The 23081-nt window shown below is 43.1% G+C and overlaps 1 protein-coding gene across 3 annotated transcripts in view; it reads left to right on the top strand.

Moving 5' to 3' along the window:
• Nucleotides 1–2928, top strand: part of Kcns3 (potassium voltage-gated channel modifier subfamily S member 3) — a 45099-nt gene extending 42171 nt beyond the window's left edge. For all 3 annotated transcript variants that reach the window (XM_029540885.1, XM_021202355.1, XM_029540884.1), the window contains one exon: nt 912–2928. In XM_029540885.1, the coding sequence (XP_029396745.1) occupies nt 971–2446 (1476 nt within the window). In that variant the 5' untranslated portion in view covers nt 912–970 and the 3' untranslated portion in view covers nt 2447–2928. The remainder of the gene's footprint in view (nt 1–911) is intronic.
• The last annotated feature ends 20153 nt before the right edge of the window (nt 2929–23081 follow it).

Here is a 23081-nt window from a genome sequence, read left to right as displayed (position 1 = left end):
CTGATGTAGGGATGTTCCTCAGTGATGTAGGCCATTGATGTAGGGATGTTCCTCAGTGATGTAGGCCACTGATGTAGGGATGTTCCTCAGTGATGCTGTGTAGGAGATTGGGATGAGAGCAGGATGGGAGAAGAGACTTTGTGTGTCAGGAAGTAGAGTATGTTTAACTTGAAAAGGTCTTCCCTGTCTAGGTTCTTTCTATGTGGTTAGTTCCCTGAAATCCCATCCTGGGAAGTGTAATGATATCTGTAAGATATAAGGCACTTAATTACGGTGAGATCCTCTTGAGTTTCATATCCTCTTGAGTTTCACTGTCCAAATATAAATAATGGGCTCCTCTGAAAGAGCAGAATGCTGGAGCAGAAAGTGAAACCCACAGTCGCCTCAAGAGCTGACCTCAGGCTCTATGAATCGAATGTGGAGGAGAGGAAAGAGCTTTCTCTCTGGGTATACGGCTGAATTTGGGATGGAAAGGAGTGGGCCACAAGCCCAACAGTGACTAACTTGTTGAGAGTATCATGGTTGAGACTAGATGTGTTTGAATTCTGTGACTAAGCGATCAGAAGTGCATTTCTTTTTAGTGTATGCGTATTTATGTGTATCTGGGGGGGGTGCAGAAGATGAAATTTGAGTGCTTCTAGAGAAATGGGATTTAGAGTTCATGAAATTATATTGTCCATTTTCTTCTTTTCTAATATTAGATTTTTAAGCTCACATTTTGACCCCCTAACACACCCCCCCACACACACACACACACAGACAACCTTGAATGTGTTTTACTTTGCTTGACTCCTTGTCATTGCATTCCTTGTCCTGCCTGTCGTGCTGTCAGGCCATTATCCCGCAGATTAAAAATAAGCCTGATGAGGCAGGACTGGGCCCAGGCTAATATTGTCTTGTGCTCTTTCCAGGTTCAGCGTGATCTTCTGTGTCTCCCTTCCAGGCCAGCACTCTGCCTTCTCAATCCATCATGGTGTTTGGTGAGTTTTTCCATCGCCCTGGACAAGATGAGGAACTTGTCAACTTGAACGTGGGGGGCTTTAAGCAGTCTGTGGATCAGAGTACACTCCTGCGGTTCCCTCACACACGATTGGGGAAGCTGCTTACCTGCCACTCTGAGGAGGCCATTCTGGAGCTGTGTGATGACTACAGTGTGGCAGATAAAGAGTACTACTTTGACCGGAACCCCTCCCTGTTCAGATACGTCTTGAACTTTTATTACACAGGGAAGCTGCACGTGATGGAGGAACTGTGTGTCTTCTCCTTCTGCCAGGAGATCGAGTACTGGGGCATCAATGAGCTCTTCATCGACTCCTGCTGTAGCAGTCGGTACCAGGAGCGCAAGGAGGAGAGCCACGACAAGGACTGGGACCAGAAAAGCAACGATGTGAGCACAGACTCCTCCTTTGAAGAATCGTCTCTGTTTGAGAAAGAGCTGGAGAAGTTTGATGAGCTGAGGTTTGGTCAGCTCCGAAAGAAGATCTGGATTCGAATGGAAAACCCAGCTTACTGCCTGTCGGCCAAGCTCATTGCCATCTCCTCCTTGAGCGTGGTGCTGGCTTCCATAGTGGCCATGTGTGTGCATAGCATGTCGGAATTCCAGAACGAGGATGGAGAAGTGGATGACCCTGTGCTGGAAGGTGTGGAGATTGCCTGCATTGCATGGTTCACTGGTGAGCTGGCCATCCGGCTGGTTGCTACTCCGTCGCAAAAGAAGTTCTGGAAAAACCCTCTGAACATCATTGACTTTGTCTCCATCATTCCCTTCTATGCCACGTTGGCTGTGGACACCAAGGAAGAAGAGAGTGAGGACATTGAGAATATGGGCAAGGTGGTCCAGATCCTTCGGCTCATGAGGATTTTCCGAATTCTGAAGCTCGCCCGGCACTCTGTAGGGCTTCGGTCTCTCGGGGCCACACTGAGGCACAGTTACCATGAAGTGGGGCTGCTGCTTCTCTTCCTTTCTGTGGGCATCTCTATCTTCTCTGTGCTTATCTACTCTGTGGAGAAAGACGAGCACAAGTCCAGTCTCACCAGCATCCCCATCTGCTGGTGGTGGGCCACTATCAGTATGACCACAGTGGGCTATGGAGACACCCACCCAGTCACCTTAGCTGGGAAAATCATCGCAAGCACATGTATTATCTGTGGAATATTAGTGGTAGCCCTTCCCATCACCATCATCTTCAACAAGTTTTCCAAGTACTACCAGAAGCAGAAGGACATGGAAGTGGACCAGTGCAGCGAGGACCCACCGGAGAAGTGCCATGAGCTACCTTACTTTAACATTAGGGACGTTTATGCACAGCAAGTACATGCCTTCATCACCAGTCTGTCTTCCATTGGCATCGTGGTCAGTGATCCTGACTCCACAGATGCTTCGAGCGTCGAAGACAATGAGGATGCTTACAACACTGCATCCCTGGAGAACTGTACTGGGAAATGAGCAGGGGCATTTGCACAGATATCTCGTGTCCCTTCCTGACATTAGGTTACCACAGCTTTATAAACCTCAATGGGTTTGTTCAAATAAATCATTTAATTCTCAGGGTGTACCTCTTAGCCATAGTTGGACATTCATTGCTGAATTCTGAAATGATAGAATTATCTTTATTTTTCTCAGTGAGATCAATTAAAATGCCTTGTTCTGAAATTTATTTTTTACAAGAGAGAGTTGTAATACGTTTTTTGGGGGAAAAAGTAAATGATCTTGGGAAGGATTTATTGCTACGGCTTACGCATCATTCTGTATTTGCCATTCACTCACATTGAGCTAACTATAAATTACTGATGATAGAGCAGAGGCCCAGCTGACTGAAGACGACGACATGCATGTAAGATCTACAACATGAGACAATGCATGTAAATCCATGTTCATGTTCCAGACATGGGAATTAGGAGCCCAATAAACTTCTAATTTGGTATGGAGAATGCCTTGTTTCTATGTTCTTATGTCAAATAAGTACATCCTGTTATGCTCACAACTGGCTTAAAAGGACATGCTTCTGTCCGAATAGTGAGAATTTTTTCATGGCACATTAGGTGATAGTTCAGTTGGTAATGTGCTCCCAAGGTGACCCGAATTTAATGCTCAGTTAAAAACAAAAGTCAGGCATGGTGTTGCCCGTGCGACTTGCAGAGTTGCGTTTATTCGCTGGCCATCCTAGCCTACTTGGTGAATCTCAGATCAGTGAGAGACCCTGTCTTACAAAGATAGACGGTACTAAAGAATTATACCCCAGTAATCTGCCCTCTGACATCTACATACATATATGTACATATGTTCTCCTGTACACACACACATGTGCATGTGCATGAACATGAGTTTTTCTCTTCAAATATGCCCAATGATATGATACTTTTTTGTTGCATATGCTTATGGTTGGCAGGTAGAAGAACATATCCATAATTGAAACATTCTGGCTCATGTAAAATAATTAAAATGATTAACTATGTAGATGTTTGAGACATATGAACATGTGGTATACCTCAGGTATGTTTACAGTACACTTTGACTTTTTTAATTTGTACTTCCAGGATAAATCCACCCCACTCCCAAGCAACAGAGCTACTTTGTGAGTGGAGGAGAGGAATACACAAACACACAGATGTGGACCATTATGCAGAGCATCCAGTGCTAAATCTCTGAGGCAAAGGTGCCGACAGCTCTACAGTGAGCCAGCATTTTCAAACTGCCATACATAGAGGGCTAGCTGCTTCAAAACAGAAACTCCAGGCCATGAAAGGAGACATGCTAATCACCGCCAGAGCCAAAGGCACAGTTCCAGCCTATATGGAGGGAATGGTGCCTCAGACTCCATTTTGGAGATGTAGCGAGATACTAATGGGTCCTGTCAGGTTGGTTGCCAGTTCAGTCCCTGAGCTCTTTGGAATGGAGAAACCACAGGGATTTATTGCACAACATTTAATGTGTGGAGATGCATCTCATTGAAAGTCTATCTATAGGCTGTCAGGACCTATAGCACTTCTCATTCCTCTTATGATGTCTGTGACGTCGGAGAGAGACATGAAGAAATAGTTTGCTTCTAAGCTTGATGTTGATTACATAAGTGTGTCATCAGAATTCTACTCGTTTGGGAAAACCTTTTCAACCGGAATGATTTTTTGATGTTATCATAAATGTAAACATAGTTTATAGCATGAAAGTAGGAGCTCGCATCCTGTCTTATTCAATATTTCCTAGCTAATAGTGAAGTAACTGGAGGTTGCATGTACAGACATTGTCATAATAGGAAACGTGGCAGCAATAGTAGCAGCAGCCACCGTGCAAGCGACCTCAGTGAGTGCTTGTTGATGTAATCTCATTTATTCCTTGCAACGTCCCCAGAGTTTATTTCCATCTTCATTTGAAGATGCAGAAGCTGAGGTTGGCAGGAGGGATGGTTTGGTAAGTTCACAAGATGCTTAACACAGCCGAGTTTTGAACTCTAGAAGTCAGACTTCAAAGCTGGCCTCTGAACCGCTCCCACAGGAGAGTAGATTGGAGGCAACCACAGAGGAGCTGCCCGGGAAGAGAAGAGGAACTAGCGAGGACAGTCAGAGCTTGATTTTTCCTGTGCCTGAGTCAAAGGGGGCATCCTGGCTTGTGTACTTCTCCTTTTCTGATCCAGAAACCAGACATCATTGTTTACAGACTTTTCTAGAACAACTGTGAAGCTGGAACAGGCTCTGAGGGACACTGAGTAGTAGACACAGTGAATAAGCTACTTTCTTCAGGAATTTGAGTAGGTTTCAATTGGCAGAAGCTCAGGGGACATTCTCAGTCAGCACTTAGTAGTAGAGACTGCTTCTGTCTGTGTTCCTGGGAGGTCCCTCAGAGGCTACCCTGTAACCTGAGTGTCCACTGTGGCTTCCCAATACCTCTTCACGCAGGTCCCTGTCTGCGTCACACAATGAGGCTCTGGTGACAGGCAGCTACTCCTGGCTTTCCCACACACCTCAGAGATCCCTCTTGTTCCTACAGAGACAGAGGCCCCTTCTATGGAAGGTTGGACTTCCTGGCTAAACACCAACTTTGTAGGAAGCTAGTGGGGTGTGTGAACGTGAACAGCGAACAAGGGAAACCAGACAAGCCCTGTGACGTCTGGTTTTGTGTTGATGGCGTTGGGGTTCATTTCAGCTGACTGCTTCCAGGAGTGTTTGTTACCTTATAACTTGCTCTTTTTTTTTTGGGGGGGGGGGAGGTTCCTACTCTGTGAACTCTGCTTCCTTATGCATGTTTTTATCGTAGCCAGTAGGAATTTGGAAGGCCATGAATTGTGCTGAAGGACTGCCACCTTCCTAGTCCTGCACCCTGGGGGACAGTGAGAAAAGGGACAGGAGGCTGAGAGAGGAGAAAGCGGAGAGGGACAGCTTCCTGGAGGAGTTGACACCAGAGCTGTCTGGGGGCTCTGTCCTGAGCCCGGCTTAGTTCAGTTAGGGATAAAGCAGGCGTCGGTACGGGCAAGCTCCCTATTCCCTCAGACTCTGCCTCCCACTGTATACACTGCTTGCTAACTCTACCTGTTTTCTCTCTCTCCCTTTTGCTCAACACCTAATTTTAGTGGTGGTATCTTTCACCTTGAGGTGCTCTGACCTCCTACCCATTTTTTGTCTGGTAGGGGTCAGCTATGAGGTACAGGCAGAACTTTGATTGCCTGGTCTTCTTGTTTTGTCTGAACTATTTGGTCTCAGATACGTTTGTACTGATCCAGTACTCCATCTTGTGTTAATTTCCTATTTAACTCAACAGTTTTTGAGGAGTACTGTAGTTGTCCCCATCTGGAAGGTTACCGTGTGCTATTCATTGCCTTGGGGCTCGGAGACTGGTGCTGGATTTTTTGAGGGTTGATTTATAGTACTGCTAAGAAATATTTGTTAACATTTAGAAATGGGTGGTTTGTACCATATGGAATTATCAATATCTATTATTTTTGATATAGGATAATAGCAGTTTCAATATGGTTCAGTTTAGTGGTGTGAGCTTGCATTCTATAGGGGAAAAATGTCTCTTAGGTTAGACAAACAATTAGGACAGACAAATGTGTGCTATCTTAGTGAGGAATGAGTATGGGAGCCTGGGGTTTCCTGTTAACCCCACTGTTCACAGCTGCATGATCAGGAAGTGAGAAGCAATCAGAGCTTGTGTCTCTTTTGGAGGGTGTGGGTGATTGCTAGGATTTGTGGTTCTCACACTTGATAATTTATGTTCTCTCCAAGCTGTCTAAGTTCTTTCCAACTTCGTTTATTTTATAAGTGTGCCCAGTAAGAACCAGTTTTAATTTGCCAACTAATTTTCATTTTCTCACCCAGCAGAGTCCTAGCAATTGAGGTCTGACTTCTGTTGTTGGGGTCCTGGGAATTTGCTACCTTAAAGCTTTAGGTGTCAAATGTGCTTGCAAAAGGTTGTTCATCTCTCTGTGTCTGGTGGCAGGAGTGAAGGCACTTGTAGTTCTGGTAGCCAGGTTGGGTGAAAGGTTTCCTGGGAAAGCATGGGTGCATGGCTTTTTTGGTTCACACATCACTGGTGGCTTAACCTTGCTCATTTGCAGCATCTGTTAACTTTGTCCTTCTTAGGCAGGATGCGAGAGTGTTTCGGGGAATAGGAGAGAGGAGGGGTGAGCTGGGGGGGGGATAAAGACAAAGAGCTTTTAGATGGTTAAGCACTGTTTAAGGTCACAGGACTTGACAACGTGGGGCAGCTTGGAGAGGACTTCAGGGGTCATATCACTGTAAATTTTTCAGTGAGGAAAAATGAGTTGCTCTTGGTCATGTAGCAATACAAAGACTAAATCCATCCTAGAACATAATGACAGCTCTGGCTTACACACGCACACAGACACACAGACACACACAGACACACACAGATACACACACACACACACAGTGTCTTTAGTGTGTGCACAGTGTCTTCAGTGTTTGCACATATTTGTACATGTGTGGGGTGCCTCATAGTTGATGTCCAGTATATTTATTATGTTTTCATAAAGGAGGGAGAAAGTATTAAGTTTTCCCATTTCATAAATATCCAAGTGCGGTCAGATTTTCGGTTGAGCACCTGACACCTTTCCGGAGAGTATGTGTTTTTTATTACAGCTGGAACAAGTTGCCACTTATGTGGTGGTTTGAAGCAATGAAAATTTGTTTTCTGATTTTGAACTCGAGTTCTAGGAACTAAAATGGAGACATCAAGAGAGCTGGTTCTTCTGGAGGCTTTAGGAGAACAAATCCTTTTCCAGCCTCCAATAGCTTGTACCATATCATACTAGTCTCTGCCTCCACGGCCACATTGCCCCACATCTGTGTCAGGTCCCCTTGGCTGCTATTCCTACATTAAAATCTCACCCACACATGCAGTCATTGTGTGATATAAGGTGACAGTCACGGGTACGAGAGACTGGGACCTGGTTATCTTTGTGGGCTCCCACATCCATCGGTGAGGACAACTCCAAGTAGTTACACAGCCACTAAGCAGCTTTCATTTTAATAGTGTGCTATTATCAGTGTATCTTCCTAGTCAGGAATGACAAGCAGTAGGAGCAGTGCATAAGAACAGGCTTTTACATCAGACAATCTGAATTTTAATACTTGCTTTGTCTTTGGTCATGGGTGAATTGTTTTAAAAACAAGATTACTTTTTTATTTAGGTAATTACATACATGTGTAGAATGTATTATGATCATATTTACTCCCACTACCCTTTCTTACCCCTCTCCATCTTTTCTTTCTCTCTCCTATCTCCCTCACTAGTTTCTCCTCTTTACCTCTGTGTCATGTCTGTCTGTCTGTCTGTCTGTCTGTCTGTCTCTCTCTGTGTGTGTGTGTGTGTGTTTGCGTGCGTGCGCAGGTTTTGTGCAGGTAAGCACATTTGTGTGTTCATGACTGTAATGGTTACCTCATATCCAGAAGGTAGCATTTCATAGGGCCAATCTCCATTCTCTGGCTCTTGAAGTCTTCCTAACCTGTTTTCTGTGATGCCCTCCGAACCTTGTAATATAGATGTCTTGTTTAGGACTGAGCACTCAATAGTCACTTATCCTCCACATTTGACTCATTGTGAGTCTTTACATCAACTGTTGCCAAAAGAAGCAAAAAGAAGCTTCTCTGATCCAGCTGGACAGTAGCACCACTCTGCGGGCACAGCAAAACGGGTAAGCAGTTAGATGGCTTGTCTAATAGGAAAGCCTGAGCAGTACATTCTAGGGGCTGTGACATCCTCAGCCATAGGCTTTGCGCCAGGCTTGTTGTACCAGGTGTATGTTTGTTCCTGTTGGGCAGACCTCAAATTCAATCAGAAAGCAGTTGGTTAACTCCATAATAGCCATGCCACTATTGCACTGGTGGGCACATATGCTGGGCAAGTTCTTTAATCTCTGTGAGCTTCCATTTTTGATTTGTATAGGGAGATAATACCAGTTGTGTCATAGAAATAAGCTAGAAATTAAATGTTGTGGCCTGTTTATAATGCCTAGTGTAGTGGTTGACATACAGTATATAAGTATGTAATAATACATAAATGGATTTCCATATTGTAATACAGTGCCCCTGTTATCTCATCTCAGTGAGCACTCTTGCTGGCCCAAGAGCTGTCAGAACTTCTACAAGTATCAAGACAAAGATAATTTAGGAGGCTCAATTAATATGAAAAACCACTGATGCAGATTCTAAATTATGAAAATTAAAATCCTAGAGAGGAGAAGCATAAAGAACGTTATACAATATAAACTTTAGGGAGAATTGCAATGAATTTTTTTTTTTTGAAAAACAAAAGTTTGAAAAGCAATAGGTTGAAAGATGGAACAAGCACTCAGTCTAGAGTCGGAAGAGCTTTTGCTTCCGTGTCTGAAGGGATCATGGTTGTGAAGATATGGACATGCTTCTCGTGTATTCTATAAATACTTAGTAGCTTTTTCCAACAGGACAGTTTTTTTCCTTATAAGGACAGAGAAACAACTAAATATTCAACTCCCAGTGGACTTAAGTACATCATTAGAAACAAACATAAATTATCAATAAGTAGAACATTTGGTTTTTGAAGCATTGTGTACCATTTGAACACAACTTTCCTTGAAGTGAATCCTGCCAGTCACCAACATGAATGTGCATCTTACTGGGAAGTTCACTGTACTGAAAGCCAGAGGTACTGAAGCACACACAAGAGTTGTTTCTCCAGGAGCAATTAGATGATGCAATTGCGCCTTGTCTGTAGCGGGCCAACAGGCTCTATTCCCATTGGAGTGGGGACACATGCTCCGGTATTTATAAACTCAGAAAGATGTTTGTCAGCATGTGTGGTGCACACATTCATTGCTGAGAGCCGGTAAGAAATAGCTTCCTTGTTTCCGAAAAGCTAATGATGGATTCATAAATTCTGTCAGCAATTCTATTGTTGCAGTGGAGTCTCTCTATAGATAGCAATTCTAGCATGTGAGGTTCTAATCTTGGGCCAGGCAGAATGCAAGGCTCTGAGTTGGATGGTTCTGTCCTTCTTTGGGCCAACTTGGCTGATGCCAGAGGCAAAGGGTCTTGGTGCAGAAAGCATGGTGTCACAGAGAAAAAGACCCATGAGAGTCACAGTGCTCAGAATTCTCGTCCTTATCCCCTTTCCTGCCTCAGACATGAAACCTGGAGAGACAGCACAGGCCCAGGGTTACCTCATGGCTGGGGTCGGTAGGATTTCTGAAGTCTTTTCAGGTTCTCCAGGGTGTTGGCTTTGGTGGGAATGGGCTCATGTTTCCCTAGTTTGTCTCTAGGCCAGCTTCACATAGAAGAGAACTCTCTATAAGGTTCACAGGCTAGAGCTAACCTCTCCTCACTAGTCCCTTGGATCCTTTGGATCTGGGTGTGACCCAGGTTCTAACTTTTAAGCTTTGTCTTTTGTTTACCATTCACCCTGGGTCTTGACAAATCATTTGTGTCTCATTCCCATTCCCATTCACTCCCTCAATCAACAAGGTATGTGTGACCCTATTTTAGACCACTATGTGAATCTACCCTAAGCAGTCTCTTACGTCAACCCCACTCTCCAGCTGGCAGGGGCTGAGCCCAATCTGCTGAAGCCCCTGTAGAAAGGGCCGAGTATCTCTTTTGTTCAATAGAAATGTGATACGGGCGACTGTGTGACCATGCTGTGACAATGGTAAAAAGAGAACAGCTCCTGTCGATCATTATCAGGCTGATGTGCATGATTCAAGCCGAAAAACAGCACAGGCCTTGGACATCAGGCGGTTCAGGACCTGATTTTCCCACTCTCTTGATTTATAGCAAAGATCAGGTTATCCAACTTTTCTGAGGTCTCCCTTTCTGAGTCCCTTAAGGTGGACTATCAGTCTATCTCACAAAGTTAAGGCAATTCATATTAAGAGTTCTTAATAGGCACTTCTTATGTTTCAGTATAAACTGTCTCCTAAGTGTTAAAGGCTTGATTGGAATTGATTGGCAGCAGAAATCGCTAATGATATTCATGCATTGGTCCATTGATATATTCATAATTGAATGGATTATTGGGAGGCTGTGGGAACCCTAGTGGGTAGGAGTTACTGGGAGGAAGTAGATCACAGAGTGAGCACTTTTGAAGAGTATGTTGGTCTCTAGTCTTTCCTTATTCATTCCTCTCTCTTTGGGTCCTCGCCACCTCCCTCCTGCGCTCTCTCTCTCTCTTACTTAAAGTCTCAGCTAGAGTAATAAGCCAAGGAAAATAAATAAAAAGAACTCAAACAGAAAAGAAAGACATTAAATTATTCCTATTTGCAGATGACATAATGTGTGTGGCAGTGGACCATGCCAGGAAACTTGGTAAGGTTGAGAGGTTTAGAAGCCTGGAACCTCTGAGACAGTAGGAGCTCCACCTGCTTCCAACCAGGCCCCTGTCACGTGACCACACTCCCTACATAGGAATGTGACAGAGTTCTCCATGCTAATGTGGTATCTAGCAGCCCTGAGGGGTTAGCCAGTAAGCTTTCCTTTCCCGAACATTTCTTTCTGCAAAAAGTGTTTAATCTCTGGGCCACCCTGAGGAGGTGATATGCACCCATTTTCCACTATGAGCAATCAATAAACAGTTTCAAAGCAAGGACTGTCTTTTTCACCAAGAACCTCCATGGAGAACATGGAAAAGGCTTCAACTATAAACCCTTACCACCTAAGTCTCCCCCACAGGGCTCTGTGATCCTGGACTCGCCACTTCTGAGCTAAGCCTGAATTCCCCATATCCTATCCCTGGGCTCCTCATCAAAGGCCCATGTTCCCCTGTCCCTCTGTTCCTGACTCCTCTTCATGGTTTCTAGTAGTGCCTGGATGCCCAGGAGTCAGGGAACCCCAGCTTAGGCCTCCTGCATCTTAGGCTGCATTTTTCTATCCCCTGAGCTATGTATTGGTGCTTCCCTCGAGCCCAACCCCTGACGGCAAATGCAGTCTAGCATGTCTGCACCCAGAGGTGTTCTCTCATTCCAGCAGTGGGTCGAAACATAAAATCACAATAATGAATAATGAAACCTTGTAAAATAACCACGTTCTAGCCTTATAATCACCTGGCCATTCTCTTACATGCGTGTATATGTGTGTGCACATGTGTGTTAGGTACCAGGACATGCTTGTGGATACTAGGAAACAATTTCAGGTGTCATTATTTTGTTATAATCTTCTTAGTTTTTTTGAGACAGGATTTCTTGTTATTCTGATTCAGCTAGGTTGGCTGGCTAGCCAGCCACAGGGAGCCTCCATTTCTCAGTGTTGGGATTATAGCACACATTTCTAGGTCCAGCTTTTTGCCATAGCTCCTTAGGCTCAAACTCATGTCCTCATGTTTGCATGGAAAGCCCTTAATGACTGACTTATCTTCTGGAGCCCTCACCATCACCTCTGTGCTTTGATAGCCATTCATGTTCTACCTGCTGCTTCTCTGTGGTCTCTCTTAGCATCCTTACATTGGCTGGTCTTGCTTCCCTGCCTATTTTTCCTTATTCTGTTGCATCTCCTCATGTCACTGTAGCAGTCATTGCATTGCAGTCCTTCCTCCCCTTCTTTCTGTATTCCTCACTTCTTGTGCTAATTAGTGCAACAATGGAGTTATGCAACAAAACAAAGCCCCATGCTCTGCTCTCGTGAACTCTTTAACAGGAAAGATGGACTGTCATCAAGGAACTGTGAATATAAATGAGGTAGTTCACTTATGACCAATGTTGATATGAGAACATGCAATGTCCTTTCTTCCCATAAGAAGTGAGGTACAAATTGATATTAAAGGAAGAATATGAGTTAAGAGGTAGTTAAAGGTAGTTAAATGGGAATGTTCTTGGCAGAGACGATGGCATACACAGAGGACCTGGGCAGGAGAAGCCAGTGCATTGCTGAGTCGGGCTTGAGTGGCTGCCTGGGAATAGGAGTGAGTGAAGCTGAGAAGTGCCTAGGCAGGGGGCATATGGCCTGGTGGGTGAGCCAGAGTTCTGGTCTGTATCCTGTGAGTATTTTGGACATCTCATGAATGGATTTTAATGTTACCTTCAAATGTGGAGAACACAGAAAGGAGGAGATCAGCTGGATCCGAGGCTGGAATGGAGGTTCAGTGTAATAGCCAGCAAGAACAGAGGCTGAGGCTCACCTGAGTGCCTGTCAGTCCAGAGAGTACTCTCACCTCACTAACTCAAGTGTCTGCTGTGGAAAAGCTCTCTTCCTCAGAACAAAGAACCTCATGGAATTCCTGAGGAATTGCTGTCACATGTGTCTGTTTCTCTAGTTTTTCTATCCACAATGACTCCAGCAGTCAGACTGCCGAGTCAACAGTTAAAGCCAGATACTAACCTGCCACCAGTCTGTATCCAGAAGGGATCCAAAGAGTGGCCCTCCAAGAGTGGCATCCTGAATCACACCAGTTCTTGGAGAAAGCCTCTACCCTCTTTGACCTTCACAAGATGAGAAGCTGTCCCTTTGGCACTCGGACTGGGACGCCACTGGTCCAGCTGGGGAGTCACAAGCAGTCAGGGGTATATGAAATCATTTTTGCCTACAAGCCTAGGGGTTATGCACATGCATAGTGAGTATTTATGGTCATTAAACTGTAACTGAAGTATGTAATGGAGTTAGAGCTTGATTGTGAAGTATCTCTCTCATTTATTTTTCCAGTGACACCCTTTCTCCTCTATTTGGATAAGGGAGGAGTTCAGAGCCTTAATTCACTTTATCACTGCTTCGGAGATAAAATACCCTGACACAAAGCAACTCAGGACAGAGAGAGAAAGAGAGAGAGAGAGAGAGAGAGAGAGAGAGAGAGAGAGAGAGAGAGAGAGAGAGAGAGAATTTATCTTACCTCTCTATTCTAGGTTATGGCCTATCACAGCAAGGAAGTCAAGGCATGGAGGAATTTCAAACAGCTACCCACAGCACATCCGCAGCCATGAGCAGAGCATGAACACACACATTCTTCTCTGCTGCTCAGTTTCTTTCTCTATACAATTCAGAACTTAGATTCCTGAGAGAGGTACTGACCATTTAAGGTCGTGTCCTCCTACATCGGTGAGCTTAATCAACACGTGCTTCTAACCCCTGAAGCCACACGTACCCACAGACCAACTTGATTGTGACAAATGTCCCCACTGAAACTCTTCCAATATGATTCTAGATTGTGTCAAGTTGACAAAGTGAACTATTACACTTGGTAAATTTTGGTTGAGTTAATATGTAATTTATTTCAGGAAATCGTATCTTTTAAAAAATATACAGAATCAGGAGAGGGCAATTGGACTGAGAGCAAATCGGAGAAATCCTAAGTCTAAGGAAGGACTTTGGTGGGCACTGCTTAGGTGTGCAACACGGAGAAGGGATGGAATTAGGAGATCATTTGAGAGGACAATGAGTGTGGATAGAAGCTTTCGCTTTTAAATGTGGGGAAAGAGAGGGAGAGTCTCAATCAAAAGATTTCAGGGGAGTCTTTCCCTATGCCCAGTAGACTAATTCTGCTTGAAGTTCCTTCTACAGTTTACCAAAGTTCCACAAAGTTGTTTGAGGTCTTGTCTCTGCAGTTAGATGACTTCATGTATTACATGGACAGAGAGGCCGAAGCACGGCTCGAGGAAGCCCAGACACTCTGCTCTCCAAATCTATGCTGATGTCTGGATTGTTTCTCTGCTCTGTTTCTGGCTGGATCTTAGGGTTGGCACGGAGCTTCCTAGGATTGCAGGGTATGAGTGGAACATCAGCAGAGCAATTTTAAATAAACACATCCATCAGCCCTTTCTGAGCTCAAAATAAAATTATAAGCTGTCAGGATTAGAAAGCTTTGCAGAATCATTTAGCATTTCACAGATGAGGAACCCGAGACATATCATAGGACATCAGACCACTTCTTGGGAAAAAAACCAAGATCTTGATATTCTTAAGTCCTAGGGCAAATCGATCTTCCCTCTTTGTGCTTCTCATGAGTTCTGCTCACATTCTCAGACCTAGAGCCTCAGCGGATGGGTAGGAAACACTCTGTACCTGCTGAGATTCTTTTGGTTGTAAGCCAACCAACCAACAAACAAACGCTTATAGCTAACAAAAGCTTCAAGAGGGATTCATTAGAGAATTTGCTCTGGGTACCACACAGATGAAGGCGACAGATCCTGAGTGACCAGGACTAAGTATCTATGTTCTGGGAGGCCTATGTGGTGATTGCCTCCAGCTATTGCGGTTTTGAGATCTATCTTATTCATGGGGTTCTTTAAAAAATAATGTTTTTGCTCTAATTAAAAATCGTTAACTTGAAACACGTTAAAGAGTCGAAAACACTATACTGGGTCTGGGGACCTGAGTCAGGAGGTAAAGTGCTTGCCACACTGAGGATCTGAGTTCAAATCCTCGGAAGCAGAGAGCCTGTCTTCATAACTCCAGTGCTCCTACAGGAAGATGAGGAGTAGAGATGGGACAATCTCCAGAAACTCATAGGCGTTTGCAATGCAAACTAGCCTGCTGTATGCAATAGTAGTCAACGAAAACAACAACAGCAACACCCATCTCAAACAAGGTGAAAGGCAAGGATTGCCACCCAAGGTTGTCTTCTGACCTCCACACGTGTGTGCAGGCTTGAGATTGAAGACACAACACAACTAAACACAACACAGCACAATGCACACACACACACATTAAATGTGAAAACTATTACAATGATTCTTATCTATTCAAAATTAAGTTAGGACTTTTGTGGGTAACAAGCACATCTGCCACCATGAGGATTAAAATTAATGTTTATGAATGTGGTATTTGTGACTTACAAGAATTCCTGTGTTTGAACTCTGACTCACAGTGCTACTATGTTGCTGTTGAAGAGGCCTTTTGGAGACAGATAGGACCTATGGAACTCAAGAGAGTAGGGCCGTCATGGTAGAATTAGTGTCTCTGTAAGAAGTCAGAGAACTTTGCATTTCTCTTTGGCCATGGGAGGACACTTAATAAAGTGGCCATCTGATTCTCTCAGCAGCTGGATCTTGGACCTCTCCATAGACCCATGATGGATTCATGTCCGAAATGAGCCACATGAAAGGGTGGCTTTGTGAGCGGCTGGTTTGCAAGCTCACTGAAGACGCTGGTGGCAGGAAGGTACAGCACAGGTTTCTGAGGGACTTGTCTCTAGCTCCCGCCATTCCTGATCACTGAGCAGAACCAGTTTGCAGGTAAGGAGTGGTTAACTTTCTCGTCTTACTCTGGCTGGCTGGTTGGCCTTTGCAGCCGAGAGTGCTGTGAGCCTCCATGGGCAGCACCAACTGTCCAGGGAAGCATTTAGGTTGATGGATTTCTCCCGAATCCCTGTGCTCATCTCTCACTTGAAAGACTTGCATCTTTCTTTGATGCTGCCCTGCTTCTGCTTCTGTTTCCTTTGAATGGAACTCCACGCCGAAGCTGACCCATGTAGGGCTCCTCAGAGCTTATTAAATGATTTGCTGAGGTAACTCGAGTTGGGAGTTCACCCAGTTTTTTCTCTATTAAACTTCAAAAGCCTATCACTGAGCTTCTCGTTATAAAGCACTTTTCTTACATTCCATGTCTCTGAGCAGCCAGTGTAAGGAACTTTGACCAACTCTTGCCTGCTATATATTTCATATATCCTAATACCACTATAGAGAACAGGTTCTCACAAGTACAGAAACAGAGGAAAGTTGAGCATCTAGATCAAGGGTGAATCCAGGAGTTCCCATGTTTGTACTGTGTATCACGGTTTTGTAATGCAATGTAATCTACTGATGACCCACTGGGTACTTGCCTTGTATCTTTTAAAGGGATATCTGTGCATCAAACATTAATCAAACCAGAATCACTTGCCTGGATTCTACTGAGGATTCCCAATAATCTTTCTTGTGAGAAGCATGACTCTCTCCCTTCATCCTAGCTTCTATTCCTAGCCATCACTTTGAGCTATTTGTTTGATTTCAGGGATGACTGGTCTTCGAAAATTTTTTTCCTGCCCTTCCTCCATTAAAGCAGGCAATTTCAAGTTTGCAGCATTTATTAATTATAGAATTCTTCCATTCAGATAGATCTCCATAGGATATAACTGCTAGGTTAGGAGAAGGCCACTTTAGAAAAATCTGACATTGGTAGAGTTATGCGTTTGTGAAAGCGAGGGTATCTTCCTCAGGACTTTAGACACATATATGTGCCTCCTTTCTTGGAGTTTTACAGACATCAGTCATTTCCTTCCATTATACCTTTTGAGTCCAGTTAGTAGAAGTAATAGAATCTTAAGATCATTTTGTTTCTGTTAAGGCCCAGTGATTTATAAAGATCTTTTCCCATGTAGTTTCCTCATTATTTTGGGAAGATAGAATAGGGAGGGTAGGTTTCAATCCTCTGATGTCTGTGGCCTGATACAAGGTTGGATTGCTTTATTTAGAAGACTGTAGTTCAGTCATGACTGAGTCATTACATCTCTGGATTGATGCTTTCCTTCTGTTGTTCTTGGATCATTAAGAATGAGAATCTCTCTCGTTACTGGGGGATTGACTGAGTAACAACCTTTTATTAAATAAGATGGAGAAAAGCACAGCTAGGAGATGGAGGATAAAAAAAAACAACCCAGATTTTGTTTGGTGCTGGTTTTTAGAAATACATTTTCATGTAGTTTTAGGCTGGCCTCAGGCTTGCAATGTAGCTAAGGCTAGCCTTGAACTCCTAATCCTTCTATATCCACATCCCAAGTGCTGAGATTATAGATGTGTGACATCATTAAATCCCTTTGTTCTGACACATCTGAGTCAGCTCTAGCTCCTTTACTTTAGCTACCTTGGACAACAAAGACCATGGTTATCGACTCTTTCCTTTGAATTAAGCTTTATTATTTGCATCTGAAAGAGTCCTACCTGGTACAATTGATAAGCATTTTATCATGGAAACACTTTTCTAAAAAAAAAAAAAAAATTGGTTCAATTACCTGCATGTTAATTTTTCTCTTGTCTTTGGATGTCAGCCAGTCTACAGAGTGGATAGTAGTTGGTACACTCACCTTCTATGTAGGGAAACAGGCAGGTGAATTTCAGAAAGATGAGGAGGTCTGCTACTTGGCTTTCTAGGTAAAGTACAAGCCAGTTAAATGTAAGTTTCAGATAACTCAATTCGGGCCGTATTTATGACCTCAAGTTAATTGCTTATCCAAAATTCAAATCTAAATGTAATGTGTTTTTCCAGGGAAACTTAATCTCCTTAAATGACTCTATTTTTTTTTTTTTGAGTATGTTTGTTTTGGCTTAGGTGTGAAATGGTCCATTAGAGGCTCATGGGTTTGAGTGTATGAACTCCAAATAGTGGCACCATTTGGGAAGCTTTGGACCCTTCAGCAGGTAAGCCTTGTTGAAGGAAGTAGATCACTTAGGGGTGAGCCTTGATATTTTGTAGCCAGGGTTGACTTCCTGTTCATTCATCTTCTGTTCATTCATCATCATCTTCATGCAGAACATAACCAGACACCCGTTCCTGCTTCCATGCCTTTTTACACTATGATGGACTGTATTCTTCACGGAACTATGAGGCAACATGTCAAGTTAACTAACTAGTTTAATGCATAATGTAATATTTGAGATTGCTAAGGCTAGGACATCATTGTAGCCAAGTATCTTTCAAACTTAACAGGGTATCTTACATTTTTATTGGTTGAATCTGGCTACCTTATCTACTACCCAACCTAATTATTTGCTTGCTCCAGATGACAAGGTGCCTGCGTTTTGGTTTGCAACAATTCATCCTTTCTTCTTGCTCCACAGTCAAAGGAGAATGCCTGTGTTCAAGCTTCAGATTTCACAGTGGGATATTTGGTAGCCTGTGTCAGCAGGGAAGGTATCCCTTGTAGAACTAACAATTTAGGAGGGTCTCTTGCTGGTTGGGCACTGAGGAGAAGTTTCATATTTCTTTAACTCAGTCATTCTTATATGAAGTAGAGAGATTTCACTTGTTTCCATTCTAGAAAGTAAGAAACTGAGAGCCCCAAAGGTTATTTGCTTTAAAAACTCCAGGTTAGGTTGAGTCTAAACCAGGCTTATAGTTTCTCGAGGGAGAGGATGGGGCCTGGTGTCTCCTTATAGATCATATTCCAGGGCTCAAAGACAGAGGACCAGAAAGACAATGGCTGCTTTTGGACCAGAGAGCCTGTGATCCGTACTTTCTGCCCACACGCAGCTGGGGAGAGTGGATATTTTGACCAAGTTTCTCTTCTGTGCTTTTCCTTAGGATGTTAATTAAAGTGAGACAGATGGTTCTCAAATGATGAAAAATGTACAAATTCATTCGTGATTAGAGAAATGGAAATGAAATCCCACAATACTCCTTCTCATGTATCAGATGAACAGCGATTAAGAAGTGGAACACTATATTCCATTAGCAGGAAGGGCAGGGTAGTTACACGTGCTGCTGGTAGGAAGCACAGGGAACAGGTTACAAGTCAAGAACTTGGCAACACCACGTGTAACTCTCTGTATATCTGTACATTCTCTCTCTCTCTCTCTCTCTCTCTCTCTGTGTGTGTGTGTGTGTGTGTACACTTGCACACTTATGTGAGAGCATGTCCATGAAAATATGTATGCATGTGCATGTGTACTCTGTACATATGTGCACATGTGTTTACTTGTTCCTGTGCATCTGTGTGGTGGTCAAAGATAAACATGTTAGGTGTTTTATACTGTCACTTTCCACCTTAATTTTTAAGGGTGCACCTCTTACTGAACCTAGAATTTCCTATCTTGTGTAGACTCCCTGTCCAGTGACCACCAGGGATCTGTCTGTCTCTTTCCCATCCCTGTCCTGGGGATACAGGAATGTGCTGGTTTAATTAGTAATATTGTACCAATGCTAATTTCCCACATATATAGTCATTTTTTTTTGTGCTTTAGTAAAATGCTAATATTCAGGCAAGCTTGGTGAAGGATTGTTTATTTACTTTATAATGTTTCTGCCAATTTAACGTTATGCCAAAAGTAAAAAGTTAAATAATAAAACAAAGCGTATTTGCCCTCACCCGATGTGGGGCATGATCCTGCTCAGGATTGGGAAAACCATGAACGAAATAGCTACCCAAATTCCATTTAATTAGGTCCAGTGTATTTTGGAGGGAAGGCTGTGGCTGACCAGGGAGTGGAGTTTGGGGAGTCTCCTCAGTGGGAAGGGAGAATGGAGGGGAAGCAGGCAGTTATCAGACATAATATTGCTGTAGTTTATTGTAGGGTAAAACTGCCTAGACAACTGGTTCAAAAGCAAGTCTGAGATGGATGTTCTTGGAAGCAGCTCCATTATTTTAAAGTCTCATCTTGTGTGTTTGAGAGATTTCTTGTCCTTTTCTAAGTCACAGGTTATTTGTGATATATATTCAAATGCCTGAACCATCAAAACAATATGCAATCCCTCTAGTTCTGTGGCATTGTTCAGTCCTACAGATAACATAAAAGCTATGAAATACTTAATTTAAATAATATGGGTTTCTTTTCTCCCACATGATTTACTCAAAATGCAATGCTCTTAGTTTTAAATATATATATACTTGATGGGTGGGTCAGGGTGTCCTCAGTCAGGGCGACTTAGGTGTATTTATCATTCCTAATTCATACTTTATTGGAAAAGACCGATTACCTGCCTTTTACTGCCGTTCTGAATTATTTTTGCCAGAGCTGGGCTTTGGATTTCAGAGATAACTCACCAAAATATTAAATCCTTGATCCTATGGTGATAGAATGAATTCATGCGTGTGTGGGGGCTCTTTTTAACTGGTACCGTCTTTATACTGTGTCTTTACTGCTAGCTTCTGCATGTCAACTAAGACCCAGGTAGGTCTGGGTAAGATGCTCTCTCTGTGGTGTGGCTATAACTCACAGGGCCTCCTTTCCTGGATTTCTTTGGGGCTAGATGATTTGCTCACTGGGTTGACTGATTCATCATTCCCATAACCCTGCTAAGATTCAAGGAAGTTAAATACCTTCCTCAAGGTCACAAGTCTAATAGACAGTGGAGCTGGGGTCAGCCTTCAAGCCTGGGGAACTCTTTCCTGAGCTTACCACGTAACCCAGAGAGAACAACTCAACTTAGCTCAAGTCAGCTAGGAATGCTTTCTCTTGTAAAGAAGTCACTCTGAAAGATGCTCCATCTGGTAGATCTTACAGATTGGTCCATGCAGGGAGACCGAGAGCAAGCCCAGCTTTACCATCTGTGAACTTCAGAAACCCATGGCTTAGTACTCCACAGTGGGGAATGCCAACCAAGGCTTCTCCCTGTTCATGCTAGAGGAAGATTTTGTGTATGTTTGGGGGGAAAAAAGCAAAAAGCAAAAAGCACAGCTTGGGATCCCAGCAGCCTGTGAGTTCTGCATCATGGTCACATTCCTTGGATAAGTGAATTTACTTCTTCATGCTTCTGTGATTTTTTTTAATGAAGTGAGGATGGCAATACCTATTTCATAGACATAGGGGAGGATTGAGTGATATAACAGAAAATGTACCCAGCACACAGTAGGGGTTGAGTAAACAGTTGTAATTATTCTGACAAGCATGAGTAATTCTCAACCTCACACCACCCTATCTGCTCCTTCCCAGAGCTCAGGCTATTTCTAACAAAGAACAAAGTTTCAAAGCCTGCTACCTCTTGAAATAAATTTCACTTCTAAAAGACAGACACTCTACCAAGGAGAAAAATGGTAGCTAGCGCAGGCTTTTGTGCAGGTTTTATTTGTATGCATAACCAAGTGTGTCTTCTTTGTTTGGAAGATGAATTTCATTCTAATGGTGCCAGCGGAGCTTTCAAAATCTCATAATTGCCATTCCTCACAGGCTCCACACTGAGACAATAAAAGAATGGGCTGGACAGTTCAGATCGGATGTGGAGATGGGTGTGCATTTAAAAGCATTTCAACTTCCCTGAGTCATCCTGGTCTGTACAGATATGCAGATGAGTTATATTGCAGAGTCAGCAACACCAGCTGCAGGAACTAGAGATCGTGCAATGGTATAAATCAGGCTTGAGGAGGCTTCCTGGCCTTGTTGTTTGTTAGCTATTGCTGTGAGAGAGTGTGTGTCCCAAGGACCTACGCTTGGTTAGGAAATGTGATCTTCCAGGTGGCAGTGTTAAGAGGTGTCAATAATTAGCATCTTCTTATAGAGTAATTTAAACTATGATGGGCAAACTCTTAATAATTCATTTGAAGGTTTAGGAGATAAACTTAGATAAATGTTCTGTGAACTGGATCAGAAAGTTGCAAAAGAGCAAAACATTAAAAAAAAAAAATCAATGTAGATTCCCTGATATCGGATGTATGGAGTGGCCACAAGGAAAGAAGATGGGAGAAAACAGAACATAATTAAAAAAACTGATTAGAAATAACAAACCAAATATGTATTCATATTTAAAGAGTCACACAGTGCTCAATCTGTGAATTTTAAAAACGTAAGTTTTCTAAGAGGCAAAATACCGTCTCAGGATGCTATGAATTTCTCCCCAAAGAAAAAAAGAGTTTATATAAAAAAGGAAGAATAATTAAAACTTATTGTGTGTGTGTGTGTGTGTGTGTGTGTGTGTGTGTGTGTGTGTGGTGTACTGGTCTCAGTAAATGCATGTTCACATGTGAGTGTGCAAATGTGTGTACCCATGATGTTTCTGTGTATGTGTATGTACATTCATGAGTATGTGCAAGCATGTGGAACAGAGGCTGGCATCAGGTATTTTTCTGGATCACTCCACACCATATGGAACCCAGAGATTGCTGATCTGGTTGGTTTAGCTATCCATTCTATGCTTCTCAACCATGGGATGTGCATTCATCCAGTTTTTATGTACATGCTGAGACCTAAACTCAGGCCTTCACACTTTTAAGAGTGATCACTTTACACTTTACCTGAGTCATCTTCTAAGTCCGAAAACATATTTCTCCAAAATTAGTGGGAAGCCAGAAAGTGACATTGGGTAATTTTAACTTTTTGAGAAAAAGTAATTTCTACTTCACCACTGTACAACCAGGCAAAATGTCAGTAAATCATAAAGATAAGATAAAGACAATTTAACATCCAAAATCAATTGAATTGCTCAGGAAGAACATGGAGGGTGATCCTAGTAACAATGTTTTGGTACAGAAAACGTGACATGTGTTTCAGGTCGTAAGCAAGAGGGCACCAAGTTGGGATGGAACAAGACACAGGCGCCTCAGAAGAGACTCCAAAGAGTGTGTTCACTCATGTGCCATGACGCATGTGTCTGTAGATTCTTCGCCTCTATGCTGAAATACCTAGGAAAATCAACATAAAGAAAGAAAGGTCTGTTTGGCTTTTGGCTTGAGAAGTATGTGGTAGTCCATGATGGCTGCTTCTATTGCTGTAGTGCCTGGAGTGAAATAGGCTGTCACTGCCTGGAGGGTAACGAAGCTGCTCACCTCAGGGCGGTAGGGAGAGAACGTGAAAGATTGCAAAGGGTCTAAGATATTGCCTTCCATGGTAAGCTCCTGTGACCCACTCCCTCTAATTAGGCCCCACCTCTTGCAGCCCATTTAACCGTGAACTCATTGAGAGTTTAAGCCATTGACCCTTATGATTGAGTAGCTACCCAACAGTGCCTCCACCTGGAAAGCAAGCCTTAGATACCCAGCATCCTCG

This window comes from Mus pahari, chromosome 7 (assembly GCF_900095145.1).
Source record: "Mus pahari chromosome 7, PAHARI_EIJ_v1.1, whole genome shotgun sequence".
Classification (NCBI taxonomy): domain Eukaryota; kingdom Metazoa; phylum Chordata; class Mammalia; order Rodentia; family Muridae; genus Mus; species Mus pahari.
This window is presented reverse-complemented; position numbering and strand designations above follow the sequence as displayed.